General features: G+C 38.1%; 1 protein-coding gene across 1 annotated transcript in view; it reads right to left on the reverse strand.

Annotated features, from left to right (window-relative positions):
• Window positions 1-6,204: 6,204 nt before the first annotated feature.
• Window positions 6,205-16,808, reverse strand: part of PLOD2 (procollagen-lysine,2-oxoglutarate 5-dioxygenase 2) — a 49,423-nt gene continuing 38,819 nt past the window's right edge. Inside the window, exons 11-19 of the mRNA XM_065410540.1 lie at window positions 16,064-16,189; window positions 14,659-14,800; window positions 13,374-13,436; window positions 11,221-11,334; window positions 10,733-10,798; window positions 8,006-8,110; window positions 7,605-7,751; window positions 7,098-7,223; window positions 6,205-6,360 (exon numbers count right to left, since the gene is read on the reverse strand). Of these exons, the coding sequence (XP_065266612.1) occupies window positions 6,205-6,360; window positions 7,098-7,223; window positions 7,605-7,751; window positions 8,006-8,110; window positions 10,733-10,798; window positions 11,221-11,334; window positions 13,374-13,436; window positions 14,659-14,800; window positions 16,064-16,189 (1,045 nt within the window). The remainder of the gene's footprint in view (window positions 6,361-7,097; window positions 7,224-7,604; window positions 7,752-8,005; window positions 8,111-10,732; window positions 10,799-11,220; window positions 11,335-13,373; window positions 13,437-14,658; window positions 14,801-16,063; window positions 16,190-16,808) is intronic.

Genomic DNA, 16,808 nt, shown 5'->3' on the forward strand with positions numbered 1-16,808 from the left:
TTTTTGAGCATGCATCCCCTGCCGCGCCAAAGCAAAAAAAAAAGCGCTCCTCCTGCCACGCACCCCCAAGGATCATGCATGCACCCCACTTTGGAGACCACTGCCTTAGAGTATCATTGTAAACACGGCCAACATACAGCTGTTTGAAGAACAAAAAACATTAGAAGTTCCATTAAGAACAAATTGTCAAAAAATATTATTACACAGCCTGTGTAGGTGTATGGGCACTAAGTGTCTTTGTGTTTTTCTTATTGCAGTGGTGCTGTGTAAGCTTTCTATCCTGCAGTAATGGCATGGTGTGTTCTCTTTCCCATCATGTTTACAGACCTGGGCATCATCTCAGGAGGACTACCCCACACCACCTGCCTCGAGTTTGAGGGAGAGGTGGCCATAGGAGCAGTCCAGTGTCTCAGAATATTCATGAATGACATTTAGGCCTATTCCCTGTCCCCTTTACTTTGAGGGAAGAAGCAACTCTGAGGTGAACGTTGAGGTTTCCTGAACACTGACACTCCTGTCTCGACTCCCCGATCTCTTTCATAAATAAGTACACATGCTCATGGCTCTTTCTGCTGCATGTGTGTGTTGTAGGCAGTTAAATGCACACAGAGCAGTCCATGATCCTCTGCTTTTAAAGCTATATGTTAACTGCAATAAACTAGTCACTTCTCCCCTGAGAGGAAAGGAATCTCCCTGCTTCAGGACTCTTCCCTCCTCTGGCCATATCCTAGATTTGCCTTGCAACAGGTAAGATTTTGATTAAAATTTAATATTACAGAGCATGACTTGCTGCATAAGATAATGAGAGTTTCCAGGAAGCCAGGATATAGTGCCATTGGACTGGATCTGCACTCTAACTCAACTTTATGATACAGTGAAGATTCTGTAGTATGGAATCCCTGGAGTCCCAGCAGAGCTCTTGCCCGACAGAGCTCTGCTGGGACTCAAAAAAAAAAAAAAAAAAAACACTTTCGGCTGTAGTAGGAAGAGAGCCTGAAACATAAGACCATGTAGCAGAGGCCTGAGCTAAAGTAGTGGTCAAAACTTGCTGCCATAAAGCAAGGTTAAGTTGTGAGCAAGAGGGAGGCCGTGCTCACAGAATCTGGCAAAAACAGGGCTGATATTGCAGAAACACATTCTTAAGAGGTACTAGGCACAAAAGCATACATGTAAACACATTCCAGGACGGTGCCAGAAGACCCCAATACCAGCACATTCTTCAAAAGTAACAAACACACTGACCAATCCTAAAGATAAGGTCAGGATGACAGCATGATGGTTAGAGATGTTTTGATCGAACCAACAGGGACAAGGTAATGGGTGGTGGTTAGCCATGTCAGAGGAGTAATACGTAACTTGTTTGTATCTGTGTATAAAGATGCATCTCAGAGGCAATGTCTTTGTCTGGCCGAGTGGAGAATGGAAAGTCCCGCCATTCACTGAACCGGTCCATTGTCACGGGCATACATGCGTTTGTGTACCTGTAACCATTGAGCCGGGGCATTAGCACCGTGCCTCGTCGGCAATAAACCTGACCAGATTCCTTCGTTGAAAACCAAGTCTGTGGATTTATTGGGCGGTTCACTCGAGGTCTGCCATGCCAGCTGTCTACAGAGCTGGAACAGCACACATGGAGAACATACACACGCAGCCGAACATCTCACCACATGGGCTTCTTAAAGCTAATGAATGGATCAGTCAACAGAAGAGTTGCAGTCATAGACAATGGGCCAGGAACCTGATGTAAGTGTTATACTTCCATTAAAGTCAGAGGAGCTACAATAATTTACACCACCTGAGTCTCAGACTCAAGATGTCCTTAACTAAGGCAAAGGATAACTGCTGACAGCCTGAAAATGATTATTTCAGAACTAGTGGGATTACTAATGCTGCAGTCTGGAGCTCTGCTACATCAACAGAAAAACCTTCAAGTCATTCAGCTGATATCTTAACCATTCACAGGGCTCCGGAGAGGAGTGAATCCATTCATGCCATTTATAAGGCTAACAATATCTTCATTAACGACTTAGATATTGGCATAGAAAGTACGCTTATTAAGTTTGCGGATGATACCAAACTGGGAGGGATTGCAACTGCTTTGGAGGACAGGGTCATAATTCAAAATGATCTGGACAAATTGGAGAAATGGTCTGAGGTAAACAGGATGAAGTTTAACACAGACAAATGCAAAGTGCTCCACTTAGGAAGGAAAAATCACACATACAGAATGGGAAGAGACTGTCTAGGAAGGAGCACAGCAGAAAGGGATCTAGGGGTTATAGTGGACCACAAGCTAAATAGGAGTCAACAGTGTGATGCTGTTGCAAAAAAAGCAAACGTGATTCTGGGATGTATTAACAGGTGTGTTGTGAGCAAGACACGAGAAGTCATTCTTCCGCTCTACTCTGCTCTGGTTAGGCCTCAGCTGGAGTATTGTGTCCAGTTCTGGGCACTGCATTTCAAGAAAGATGTGGAGAAATTGGAGAGGGTCCAGAGAAGAGCAACAAGAATGATTAAAGGTCTTGAGAACATGACCTATGAAGGAAGGCTGAAAGAATTGGGTTTGTTTAGTTTGGAAAAGAGAAGACTGAGAGGGGACATGATAGCAGTTTTCAGGGATCTAAAAGGGTGTCATAAGGAGGAGGGAGAAAACTCGTTCACCTTAGCCTCTAAGGATAGAACAAGAAGCAATGGGCTTAAACTGCAGCAAGGGAGGTCTAGGTTGGACATTAGGAAAAAGTTCCTAACTGTCAGGGTGGTTAAACACTGGAATAAATTGCCTAGGGAGGTTGTGGAATCTCCATCTCTGGAGATATTTAAGAGTAGGTTAGATAAATGTCTATCAGGGATGGTCTAGACAGTATTTGGTCCTGCCATGCGGGCAGGGGACTGGACTCTATGACCTCTCGAGGTCCCTTCCAGTCCTAGAATCTATGAATCTAAAAAACAAGCAGTCTACTACTTTCATCCCAGAAAGACATAACCGAGTGCTCCACCCACTGCTTTCTCAGCATCTGGATACAGGCTGGAGCATATCAGAGATAAAGATAAAAGAATAAAATAAGTATGTTGCTCTGGCTGAAAAGAATTCATACAAACTTTACTTGCACAGATGAAAATAAATTTCCAGCTGAATGTGGTTTTGGAGGGGGTTTGGCAGAGTCCTTCCCAAACTTCTGCATCCTTTTCATTTCTTTGCCTCTTTATTTTATTTATTTCTATAAGACCTGCTTTTGATTAACATATATTCCATCTATAAAATAAAACAGGGGGGAGCTAAAAATTCACACTTGAGATGAGGTCAGCGCTTCCACATTATTGAAAACCTATCATTTCCCTTTGTGTTTAGCTCTTATTCCTGTCAACTCATGGCAGCAACAGAAGAAAATGAAGTGAGTGACAAGCCTATGCTACAATAGATTGTGGCTTTAATGAGGGCTACATATGTTTTTTGTTTTGTTACAAAAAAGTCAATTGATATACTGAGTGTTATCCAGTACTTGGTCCAAAAGTAGTGCTGGAGGGTCACAGTGGCTCCCACACCAGTGAAGTGGATGAAACATACTCAGACTTGTCATTTTGTTAAAAAGTAATTACAAATTGCCCTCTCTCCCATCACTCCTACCACTGAATCTAGAATTCATGTCTGGTTTATTAGTGAAGAACTAGGCTTGAACGTAGGCAACACCAATCAGATAATCTGCAAACGTCTCATCTACTGCAGTTAAAGAGTCCACCTTTATGTCCTTGTACTCCTAGTGTCTTATGAATACTGCCAGAGGTTAGGCTGCATTTTCTCCAAGTTACTTATCTTGTGTCTCAGTTCTGTAGTCTGGTATTAGGAGGGTCAGACATCTCTCTCAAGGTTTGCTTTACAGTATTACTGGTGAAAATTCAATTCAAATGAGCTAGTTTACTAACAATACATTAAAGCTTACTAAAACATATCTAAATTCATTGTTAAGACCAAATATTTGTGCATTTTAGATTTTAATACCCATTGGAATTTGCCTATTCTTCCAATATTTGGTCAATGCAGAGAAGTGAATGAGTGCTCTGTCTCAACATTGTAACATTCCTATGAGCCTGAAAGAGATTTAGTAACCCCTATGGTTGGTTAATAAGGTAAGGACTCTAGTAATGCGAGTCTGAACGAGGTAAATGTGTCTAGCTCATTGAAAGAGCTCACAGCTGAAAGAGTAAATGAATGAAAATCTAGAAGTTTAATAATCCAAGTCTTCAAACAAATAAGAATCAAAACAGAGTAAATCAGTGAAACAAAATCTAGAATGTAGAAGCAAAAATTATGCAGAATGATCTCCAAAAATCTCATCCCTTGTCCTGTTTTCAAGTATCTCTTTATAAAGAAAGCTTTATTACACTGACCTATGTTAAACTGACCCAGTCTGTTTTCCATGCCATCCTAACAGACCATAGGCAAACACAGAAAAAAGGTGGTTAACAAAGGCAGCTTTCATGCCGTAGAGTCCTGAAGGTTTTCTGAATTTTATCATTTGCCTAAGTGCAGTCTACACCCAGTCAAAGCAGCTTACTCAGGCAAAGGTATCTGCAAAATTGGAATTTATTCATGTCAGGAAACTCAATGTGCTGGTGCATTTCTGAAATCTGTAAGCATCTGCTTGAAATGGAGAAAAATTAAGAATATAAATATGGGAAACGACAACTCAGAAAAAAATAAACTCGTCTTAAAACCACTCAGACCGACATACAGTACTGGTAGTGAATTCTCTTCAATACAGCATCAGTCAGTATACTGGGGAAAAGGTTGCTGCTTCGATCACCACAATACTCTGCTTGCCAAAAAGGATTATTAGAACAGGCAGCAAACACACACACTGCTGCTGAAGCTCTTAAAACTTTGCCCACCTTGATAATGATTGAGACTCCAATTAATGACAGACATTATTCAATAGCAACAGGTAGCTAGCGGTGACTACTCAGAATATTTAAAAAAAATTTTTTGCCAACATAAATTTGATCATGCTCACCATGATACACAATTGTTCCTTTTAAAATTGTTAAATACACTACATTTTAAAGATAACAGTTTGGGATATATTGCCATCTTCACTAAGACAAACAATAAAAACTGTTGCATTAATTTTAAATTACCTTTTATTTTTCACAAGTTTTTAAATACGTTCATTCTGGCATCTTAGGTTCCTTGGTTTAGCGTTTGCTTCAAGTTTCTTTAAATTACAAACAGTAGATACAGTAGGAATATTTAAAACTGATTCCTTTAAAATAAATGGTAAGTCAAACCTCTTAGGTTTAAAAGAAAGGACTTCACCAATTTCATTTTCCTGATACAAAATTCAAGTAATTTTAAATAACAGAAAATTGTGTTTACAAAACATCCTGATCTTAAAATTTACCAGTGTTCTGAAAATAGGATTTAATTTCCAGTATCAACCTGGTGCAACTATACATTACAAAAATAGCTCATTTTAATTGAAGAACACTTGGTAAAGAGAAGTAACCTTAATGGGACAAGTTCTTCTTTAAAACACATACTTGTAGTTCTTGATAAAGCCTTTTTTTTTTTTTTTAAATCTAACTTATTCAATCTATTCCTCAAACTCTGCAATGCATATTTTCTTTATGAGGATATAGATGTTGATATTTAATATAAACTAAACATTTTTAAAAAGTTTTACTGGGGTGTTGCTGAAGTGCACATCAGCACACAAAATATGCTTTTGCTTAAAGCCAAAATTTGTGTGCAATTCTGCTAGGCTATGGGATTCACTTGATGCTAATTCTAGGTGTGGTTCTTCTATTGGTAGTTATAAAATATGCACAACACACAACTTTATCTGCATAATTTTACTGAATAAAAACCACAAGATTTGGAGATAATTTTGTATCTAGGAATTTTTCATAACAGAACAAAAATGATTCATTTTAAAATGCATTTCTATTTTCCCTCCCCACCCCACCCTTCAAGACAGCAGAGTACAAAAATAAGAACATTTTTACTTTGACTTAAGGCTCAGAGCAGACATTTGGAAGTGTCGAACATTTTTTAAAGTTGTTTTTTCAATCTCTTAGCTCAAAGTAAAGCTGCTGCCTAGAGGAAGTAATTTAAAGTTTCTTTTATCACCATCTTCTGGGAGGAAAACTATAAATAAGAGTTTATGTCAAAGAACCAACCACTGGTTTTGAAGAAGCAGGAAAATAAAGTTAGGGATCGATAAACGATACTGCAATGTATCTTGTTCCATTTAAAATGGGAAGTCCTTCATGTAAATGAGTGAGTCTTCCTGGATGCATGAAGCTCCATCCTTTCCTGGGTGACTCAATGGAACAGTTGTACCTAATAAATTTACATCCACCTCCCTGTTGCAAAAATCAGAAGACAGATGTCTTAGTTTGGGTTATAATTGCATTTACAAACAAGAGCTTTTCCTTACTAGTAAGGAGTACTTCTTAAGTAATGTTTCCTTTGCAGCAGTACATGTGGCAACACCACATGGTAGTAGGGATTTCAGTCCCTTTTATTTTGGTAAACACTGCAGAGCAGCTCCTTTGAACAGTCTTAGTGGTATATTTGTTTTCAACCAATCAGCCATTCAGTAACATTACTGCAGATGAAAGACTAGCTAATCATCTTTTCTAGGCTTTGATTCAGGACAGCTGCTCTCTTTAGGACAGCATGTTAGCCCATGATCAAGTGCTTTCCTTTATCGGGGTCTAGAGCCGAAGCATCATTCGGCAAGGTAGCAGTTTTGAAAATAATCTAAATAATTTAGTATAGGAATGGCGAATGCACTGCATGGTGGGCAGTGCACAGGTGGGCAAAACAGAACAAGTTGTTCTACTTGTGGATGAGTTAATATGATCCAGGCCAGATTCTACCACCATTAAGTTGATTACCACCATCCTCCACGGGTCGTTCCACTGACATCAATTAATAGGGCAGCAGCAAACGGTTTATCTCAGCAACACATTGCTATGTGTGCTGCATGTCTTTTCCTCTTACACAGGGTCCTAACCATGTCTATTTGGACCCAAGCATGGAAATGATTTAGATAAATTGAAGAGCAGCAATATTTAGTGAAATGACTATTGCGTACCTGAAAATCTTTTCCTACTTTGTTGAGAGCAATGTTGATGGTAAACGTAGAGGAGTCATGATGAGGTCTGAGGGAACGCTGTCTGTCTGTAGTGTATTTTACGACAAAATTCAGCATGGCATGTCCCTGAAATAAAGGTGTAGTAATCCAAAGGATTTCTCATCAGTGTGCGAATTTCGAAATCAAATATGTTCTTATTCACAGGAGCTGAATTTTAAAAACTACTCACTGGCAAATGTTTGTGCTTCAAGTCCGAAACAGTTACAACAACATAGGATTTATCTTACCTATCACAACTGAAGCAACACAGCTCAAGTCTGGAATACTTTCAATCAACACACAAAGCAACACATTTTTAAAAATATATAATAAATAAAACTGAGAAAAGTGTAGCCTCCTCTAAAATATGCCATGAGCAAGAAGATTCTGGGATTAATCTAATAAATCATTCCCTGCAAATTAACCACTCAGCTCAACTATTCACCAATAATAATTTTAAAAGTTTACCTTTGTATAATAGCCAGCAAAGACTTTTAGTGTTACTGGTGCAATGAACTCTCTAATGAAATGTAGCCATTCACCATCCAGCCCGATTTGCTTCATGTGAATATCATCAGTTGGGACATTTTCATAACCTCCAGATATACGACTATCCTAAAAACCAGAAGGGCCTCAAAATGTGGGTTTTTTCAGTACTTATATAATACAGGTTTTAATTTATTTGAAAACTGCAGACATACAGAATTAAAACAAAGGCAATAAAAGTATCATTTTTAACTAAGTTTTCAGTAGTTGCAGACTACGCCTTCCAGTGCACTTTCTAATGAGGCATTTATTTAAAACATTAAAGTACATGAAGGCCTGCTAGAAAACAAGTATCAGTTTTGTTTACAAGAGATGACACTTACACGATGTTTTCCTCCAGACCATTGTCCATAATGTTCCATTTCCTCTACCAGTTCATCACAGGCAGTCTCCGAAAATATGGGAAACCAATACACATCGGGGCATGGCTATAAAAGAACATAACAGTCATACTGGGTCAGACGAAAGGTCCATCCAGCCCAGTATCCTGTCTACTGACAGTGGCCAATGCCAGGTGCCCCAGAGGGAGTGAACCTAACAGGTAATGATCAAATGATCTCTCTCCTGCCATCCATCTCCACCCTCTGACAAACAGAGGCTAGGGACACCATTCCTTACCCATCCTGGCTAATATACTTCTTGTGTCTTGCTTACAACACTCCTGATTATACATCCCACAATGATGTTTGCAAAAACAAACAAACAAAAACGCAACAGTGTTACATTGTTGACTCATATTTAGCCTGTGATCCACTATAACCCCCTAGATCCTTTTCTGCAGTACTCCTTTCTAGGCAGTCATTTCCTGTTTTGTGTGTATGGAATTGATTGTTCCTTCCTAAGTGGAGCTACTTTGCATTTGCCCTTATTGAATTTCATCCTATTTACTTCACACCATTTCTCCAGTTTGTCCAAATCATTTTGAAGTTTAATCCTGTCCTCCAAAGCACTTGCAACCCCCCACCCCACCCCCCCGCTTGGTATCATATGAAAAACTTTACAAGTGTACTCTCTATGCCATTATCTAAATCACTGATAAAGATATTGAACTGAACCAGACCCAGAACTGATCCCTGCGGGACCCCACTTGATATGCCTTTCCATCTTGACTGTGCACCACGGATAACTACTCTCTGAGAATGGTTTTCCAACCAGTTATGCACCCACCTTATAACTCCATCCAGGTTGTATTTACCTAGTTTGTTTAGGAGGTCATGCGAGACCATACCAAAAGCCTTACTAAAGTCAAGATATACCACATCTACTGCTTCCCTCTACTCAGAAGGCTTGATACCCTGTCAAAGAAAGCTATTAGGTTAGTTTGACAGGATTTGTGCTTGACAAATCCATGCTGACTGTAATTTACCAGCTTATTATCTTCTGGGTGTTTGCAAATTGATTGCTTAATTATTTGCTCCATTATCTTTCCAGGTACTAAAGTTAAGCTGACTGGTGTGTAATTCCCCAGGTTGTCCTTATTTCTCTTTTATAGATTGGCACTGTATTTGCCCCTTTTCCAGTCCTCTGGAATCTCTCCCATCTTCCATGACTTTTTGAAGATAACTGCTAATGGCTCAGATCTCTTCTCAATGATATTGAGTATTCTAGGATGTATTTCATCAGGCCCTGGTGACCTGAAGCCATTTAACTTGTCTAAATAATTTTTAATTTGTTCTTTCTCTATTTCAGCCTCCGATCAGGGGAGCAGAGCAGGTGGGGGCAGGGTCACTTCACTTCCCACAGGAAGTGGCCAGCCCCCCATGCGGAGGCCTGGGGCCCCCACAGGGGGGCTGTGTAGGGCACCAAAATAGCTAGGCATGGCACTGCTAGCTCTTTACAATTTGCAAGTGTATATTGAGGGTGGACTTGTCGAAAGCACTCAGTACTAACTCCCACTGACTTCAATTAGTCTAGAGCTAGGCCAATGCTGAGCACTTTTGAAAAGCCTGCCCTATCTACCCATGCACTCATAAAAACCCTCTGACACATAGTCATTAAATAGAATTCCATGTGCCAAACATCTGCAATGCAGAAAATCAACCCAAACATTGCCCATTATCAACTTCTATGGTAAAATCCTGGCCTCACTGAAATTAATGGGAGTTTTGCTATTGACATCAATAGGGCCAAGATTTCATCTCCAGCACCAACCTAGTGATTAGTGTCAACTTCTCAGGGAATAAAAGACAAAGTGTACATCATAATCAGTTCTGCCACCATAGAAGCTACTTGGACATTTTCACTGTTGTCTGGTAAAGTAATCTTTATTTTAAAAATAATGTGTATAAGGTCACTACAAGTGCATGTGAAACAACTTGACATTTATACAGCCCTAAGAAATCTACAGGGTTTCTGTTTTGTTTTTTTAAGCAGACTAAATACAAGGATCAAACAATTCTGAGATGCAAATGCTAAGCATTTGGCACTAAAATCACTGCACAGTGGGATCTATTTGTTACAAAAAAGGGAATAAAGAATACATTTTCCAATTGAAACAACTGGGGGAATTTAAATAAAGGGGTGGAACAGAAAGTGAAATTTCATCAGAACATTGGGATTGACACTCTTCCTCTTGCAGAAAGTTCCATGGGAATCTCTCTTGATCTCAAGTGCTCTTCACATCAGTTGTAAGTCTCACTCAGAAAACAGTCCTTCCAACAGCACTTAGCATCATGTGGGTACTGACTCAGTAGCCACTCAGAGGAAGGAGTGCCTCCTACCTAATGAATTCTGACCACTTCTTGATGCACCTCAGTTTTCCTTGGACATCTCCCATCCAACTATTGAAAAGGATGAACCTTCTGAAGCTTAGCAGTAGAGAAAGTTCCACAATGCAAAATTCAGTTCTGTGGCCATTCCTCAAAATCTCTAATTTTGTGAGGTGCTCACTTCCATTTTGTTTTAGGTGCATATAAACGCGGAGATCTAACACGATCACAGCTCAATGTGATATGACAGTTGAAGCATTTATTCTATGCCAGCTCACTGAAGCAAAAACTTAGATAAACATTTGTTTGTGTCTCTCTCATTTTAATAGTATTAATACTAACCTGTTCCACTAGATTTTCAGTGAAGATCTTTGAGTAGTTGGGATTTATATAGGTTTCCTTCCAGTCCTGAAAAGAATGATTTGAACAGATTAAACAGCTCATTTGTTTCATTTTTTAAAATGTACAACAAAAAATATAGAAATTAAAAATGAATTTTACTACTCAGCAAATTCCTTTAATGTCTTTCATTCAAATCATTAGAAACAATTAAATATGTTCTGCTCTCTGTAAATTAACTCTTGATTCTATTACCTCAGGAAACATTTTGGGATTTATAGGCCCATTTTTGACTCAGGCATGCATTTCTTTTTCCAGATTATGAGCCATATTTTATATAAAATGCTGACACTGAATTTATTATGATGTGTGTGCCTCTTCGTATATTTTAATATTTTCCAATATATATTAACCATAAGTTAGAAATCATTATATGACCATATGGAAAATTATAAACCTGTTAACAGTTTCATGCATAATGTGATATATACCACAGGATTTTCAAAAATCTGCCAGAGATCATTGTTGTAGTGGGAGGTATTGTAGTTGGCAGTTGAAATAAGTCTCCCAAAGTCATGTCTGTTGGTAATGTACATAAAGACACCCTGTATCAAACAAAGAAGAAAAATTATGTTAGCAACACTGATTAACAGTAAGGATGATATTCGGCTTTTAAAATTTTATATAGCTACATATATTTCAGCTACGTGTCTGTCTGTCTGTCTTATATATATATATATATATATCCCCAAAACACAGACACGTAGCTAAAATATGGTATATATAATTTATATTTTATCTATATATTTATCTCACACACACACACATTTTAACTACCTCTGGATTTGTTTTTTAAGGAAATCTTTAAACTTTCACGGGACTGTTTCTGATCACAGCCTGTATTACTGATTCCTAAACATGTATTTTTACTATGAGCCACATTAAAAATGACACATTTGGTATCATTTGTTTTCTAATCAAATTAAGGCAACAAATGTTTTGTAATGGTGCAAACATTCAGTTGGAAAAGAAAAACAAATTTAATATTTTTTGTTTTTTTCTTCAGTAAGCCTAGAAAGACCATATATTAAAATGTTCAACCCTCTTGAAATACCTGTTTTCAAACAGAACCCTCTCATACAAATTAAACTGACAACAAAGTCTGGGGCTGGGGATTCTATCTGAAATAAATGAACCATTAGAAAAAAAGTTTAAGTACTGTCAGAACACCAAACATGTAAGTTCTGCACTGCTTCAGAACATTTACTATTAAGTAATCCTTTTGGTGAATTGACCTGAAATAAAAATATATCTGAAAATACAATGCATGTTAGAATTATGATGAGGAATAAGGAATCTCTCAGTGAGATAAAGACCAAAAATTAAATGTGCTGCTATATTGCTTCATAACTAAAAGCTAGGATATTAACAGGGCTCCCTTGATCAGAATTAGTAGCAGAAAATATTTTTGTTTAAAAGAAATTGGGTTTTCTTTTAGTTTAACTGTTTTTCAGACCCAACCCACATTTTACAAAGTTTTCCCCATTTGAGATTTGCACAACACAGAGCCATTCCCACTTGTTTGCTTGTATCTGGACCTCAGTTTTAGGTCTGAAAAAGTGTTAAATTGCCAGCATGGTTAAACGTGCTAAACATGTGCTCAGTTCTTGGCTCTTATCAACACACTAAATAGCTGCAGCAGGGAAAATAAGGAGGGTCTGGCAAAAGTGGCTAACCAATGCTTATCACAACACTTTCCTACAATATACCCTGGGCCTGATTCACCATGTTGTTGCTCCAGTTTTATTCGGTGTAACTCTAATTTCAATAGACTTACATCAGCATAAATATGGAGAAACACAAATGTCAATCAAGCCCTTTGAGTGAGGGGGTAAACACGTTTATTCTGGCTTTAGAATGATTCTGTATTTTTGAAATGAGGAAATACTGCTAGTATCTCTAGAACCAGAAGGAACTTTTTAAGTGCGTCCACCACCCATGTGATTGTAACACACTATTGTAACATGTGCTTGCTTCCTTTTCCTGAAACATGACCTTGATGTAATGGACACGTTGAGACCAGTTCTGCAGCCCTTCTCACATGTGGGGCTAGCAATAGAACTATTCATGGGAGTAAGCACTGCAGCATTTTGCCCAATGACCGCACAAACACAAGCTATAGCAAAACTGAACGAAGACTTTACAAATAAGACAGGCTAGACAGGCCAGAGAAACTTTGCACTTTATCTTTTTTTGTGATTTTGAGTAGTATTCAGAGAGATTTTGAATTGTTTAACCAATTTTATTGCACTAATAATGCCAATAATTAACCTGTAATGGCCTAAATCCTCAAAAAATGACTAGTGATATTGGTTGTCTTGATTTTTGGGTGCCCAAATTCAGACATCTTAAAAGGAACCTGATTTTCAGAGCATTAAGAGCCCTCACTGTGAAAAATCAAGGCTCCTTAAGATGTCTTGATTGGGCACCCAACATTAGCAGTTGCTTTTGAAAATGTAACTTAAGACTAAAGAGAAAGGTATAGCAACATTTTACAAGGTAAGTGGAGAAAGGGGAAGGATTTTCCTGTGATAGAATGATACTGCATAATAGTAACAACTAATGAATAAAAAAAAAGCAACACCTTTGGGGGTCTGAGCATATGGAATGTTTCCGAAGAAGGGGAGCCTTTTTCCCTTTGTAAACTCTAAAATGAAGGAGAAGCATCACATCAGTTGACCGATACATGGTCTCTCTCTCTCTGTCAGAGATGTATTAGGTTTTAGGTTTCCACAGTTACATTAGGTAAATAACAGCCTTCAGTCAAAAGCTGATATTCCAAAATAGCTTTTACGGGCAGCATGCATCTCCAAGCAAAGCTCCTACGTACATGTTATAGCTGTATCCACCAGCCCCTTCTTATCTGCTGCAATACAAAAACAAGCACGTACCAGACGGTCTCATAGCACAGGTTGAGAAAGAGAAAGAGAGAAGGCAATTCTCTGATGAGCCACAGAGTCAGATTAGTTTAACACGAGCACATGGTAAGCACAGATTGCAATAACTGCTGCTTAGAAGGTTGAAAACAAGAGTATGTTGATTGGGCTGTTCTGTAGAATGAGTACAAACAAATGAAATCATGCCTTGTTATGGAGGGAATAAAAAAAATTATACTTGCCAACTTTTCTTGTTCAATTCAGCAAGTTTTTTTTCAATGCTATACTGTCTGGAAATAGCTGTAGTTTACCTCTTATTTGTTTCTGTTCTGAAACTAGTGTAAATATCAGTACAAATATGGTTTTGCATATTTATACTCCTAATATAAATCAGTCTTCATATTACCGACAGCATAATACAAATAGCACTAAATAGTATAACACCCTTTAATAAGAGTATCACCATTCTGAAAACGGCTTAAAATAAGATTTGTATATTGACAGCTTCAATCATCAACTTTAAGTATTCTCATTTAAATACAAAACAAAGTGTTCCACCTAACTTGTTATAAGTTCCAAATTGTGTAGATTAATTAAAGACATTTCAAGACAAATGGAGATATTCAATGATAGCGGATATATTAACAAGGCGGCCACTGAGTCCTCCTTCATGTTAAACAATTGTGGCAACAAGCAAGGTAATTTGCAGTACCTATGAATTTTAACTGTATTTAAATAGAAAGCAATGTGCTGTCAGTGCACCAGTCCACTGGTCTTGAGCAAAGCCGAATGCTTCCACTGTATTCTTTTCAATTATTATAAAAAAAAAAAAAAAAAAAAAAAATGCCAGTGTCCCACAAAAAATTGGCTAGTACTTTTAATTAGAAAGAAGTGAACACAATTCAATCTTACATACATACATATGTAGCAGGCATGTTAAAAAAAACCCTGCATGTGCTATTTAAAAGCAAGCCATCCATCCATCCACCTTACCATTTCCCTGGCATTCCTGCAGAGTGCCATATCAGGATCCAACTTATCACGAACAAAATAGTTTCTCTCTCTCATCTCTGATCTGAGAGTCTGTCCTTTAATTAAGTATATATTAGCCATATAAGGGATATTCCAGACTCCTCTGTAAAAGAAGTCCAGGGGGAAAGATTTAAGACTATGAAAACTGGAATGTGTTGCATATTTTACAATTTGAACATCATGAGTTTATTATTTACTGAAAAGACCAGGCAAAGTTCAAGGCAATGATGTAAGGTTCCCAAGATAGCTGAAAAACTACAGCTGGACTTGAAGGGAGTATAAGCAGTAATACAAATTTTATGAGCTTTTATCATGAAGAATGTAATTCCACCAAATTCTCTAAAGTGGGTTTTAAATATATAAACACATCCTTTTTCAGACTAGGTCAAGGCTATCAACGAAATTCCTTTATATTATAGCATTAAGCTACTCAGTGAGATAGTTTAAACATAAAATCTGTTTAATAGTTTTCTCCAACACCCAACCGTAGCTTCTCATAGACCAACTGACCTATTTACACTGATACCAGTGAACGCAACAGGCCACAAGTTTAATTCAGTTGAGCCAATATCAACAAATAGGCCTCTCCATAGGACAATGCACTACTCTCTAAGTTTTCTGTTTCCCAGAGGCAGATCTATAAAATCAGTACATAAGCCTAAAGGAGTATCAGGCCAATAAGACCTTTTTGAATTGTCTGGGCCAAGTAAAGGGGCATTGGCACACATGAGACTCAGGCCTCAAGTAGTTTAAAGTACATTCATTTGGGGGAAAAGTTACTGTATGTGAAATGAAAGTATTTCTCATCTGCTTGGACTTCAGTCTAACATTTTTGGGCTGTTCTAAGGATGGAAAGCAGACAGCATATAATGGAACAAATATTGCTGTAACAAAAATGGTTATTAATCTTAATTTCAGCTGCTGATTAAATACTATGCTTGTCCAGAAGAGATGGGAAAATACTTTACTTGTTACACATTTGATGAAGTGTCACTAGATTATTTTTTGGCATAAATTCACAGTGGCAGATTAACAGTATAACTCCTTCAGTTTTTGCAATTAATTACAGTTCATTTTCATAGCATAATCATAGTCAGTACGGATGAACATCACTTATTAAATGTGTGTGCTGGGATAGTACCTAGGACCTCATTGTGCTGGGCACTGTGCCTTTCTATTCCAGGTTGCAGAAACAGAAAGTAATCCCAGATTATTGAAGAAATTCATCAACGTAACCGACATTAACTGTTCAGAAATTCTCTCTCTTTTCATGGAAAATATAGGTATTTGCTGGGCAAGGAAAGAATATGTCACTAACTACTGTACAATGACATCTGTTGTTCGTGATTATCTTAAGGTAACTTACACTCTGTTCCCTTGGACAATATCCACATAATCTTCTGAGCGAGCATAATAGCCATCAGGGCTCAAAGCACCCCAAAAGTTGGACCATAGCTTCCCATGGCGAGTTACAAGTGGGGCAATTATCTTTCTGTAAAAACAAAATATTCAGTAAGAAAATAAACATGAACTTTGATTCTGCTAGCATTAAAACAGTTGTAAGGCTGCATGTGAACGTCTGCTGGGTATCGATGGCGCCTCTCACTTCTGCACTTTGACAGAGCATCAGAATTGAAGGACCATCAAATCATCAAATCTAGAAGCAGCCGTTCTACACTTGAGCTGACGGGAAATATTTTCCATTAACTGCCAGTTTCCAAACCTCCACCCACCCAAAGGTGAGAGCAACAGACAGGAATTCAGCTGCCATGCCCAGGATCCCTATAAATCATGGAGTTTTCAGGCAAAGGAAAATACTCTTGTCCTCTTTCTGCAGGCAGAAGTAGCACAAATGGTAATCTTTTAACTAAACTTAGCTAAGGATTTGTAGCAGAGGCAACAACAACAATACAAAAGTCGAGGACTTTGATTATGGAAATTATTCCAAATGGAAAAATAACTCAGCAGACATTGAAAACAGAGGTGAGAAGGGAAATATGAGGTGGCTAGAAATGGTAGCAAAATAAATGGAACTTCTTTTATAAGTGCTGTCCCAGGTAGGCCTGTTTTGTGAAACTTGTGCTACTTCTGTCTGCAGTATACTGGGTCCT

The sequence above is a fragment of the Emys orbicularis genome, chromosome 9 (assembly GCF_028017835.1).
Source record: "Emys orbicularis isolate rEmyOrb1 chromosome 9, rEmyOrb1.hap1, whole genome shotgun sequence".
Classification (NCBI taxonomy): domain Eukaryota; kingdom Metazoa; phylum Chordata; order Testudines; family Emydidae; genus Emys; species Emys orbicularis.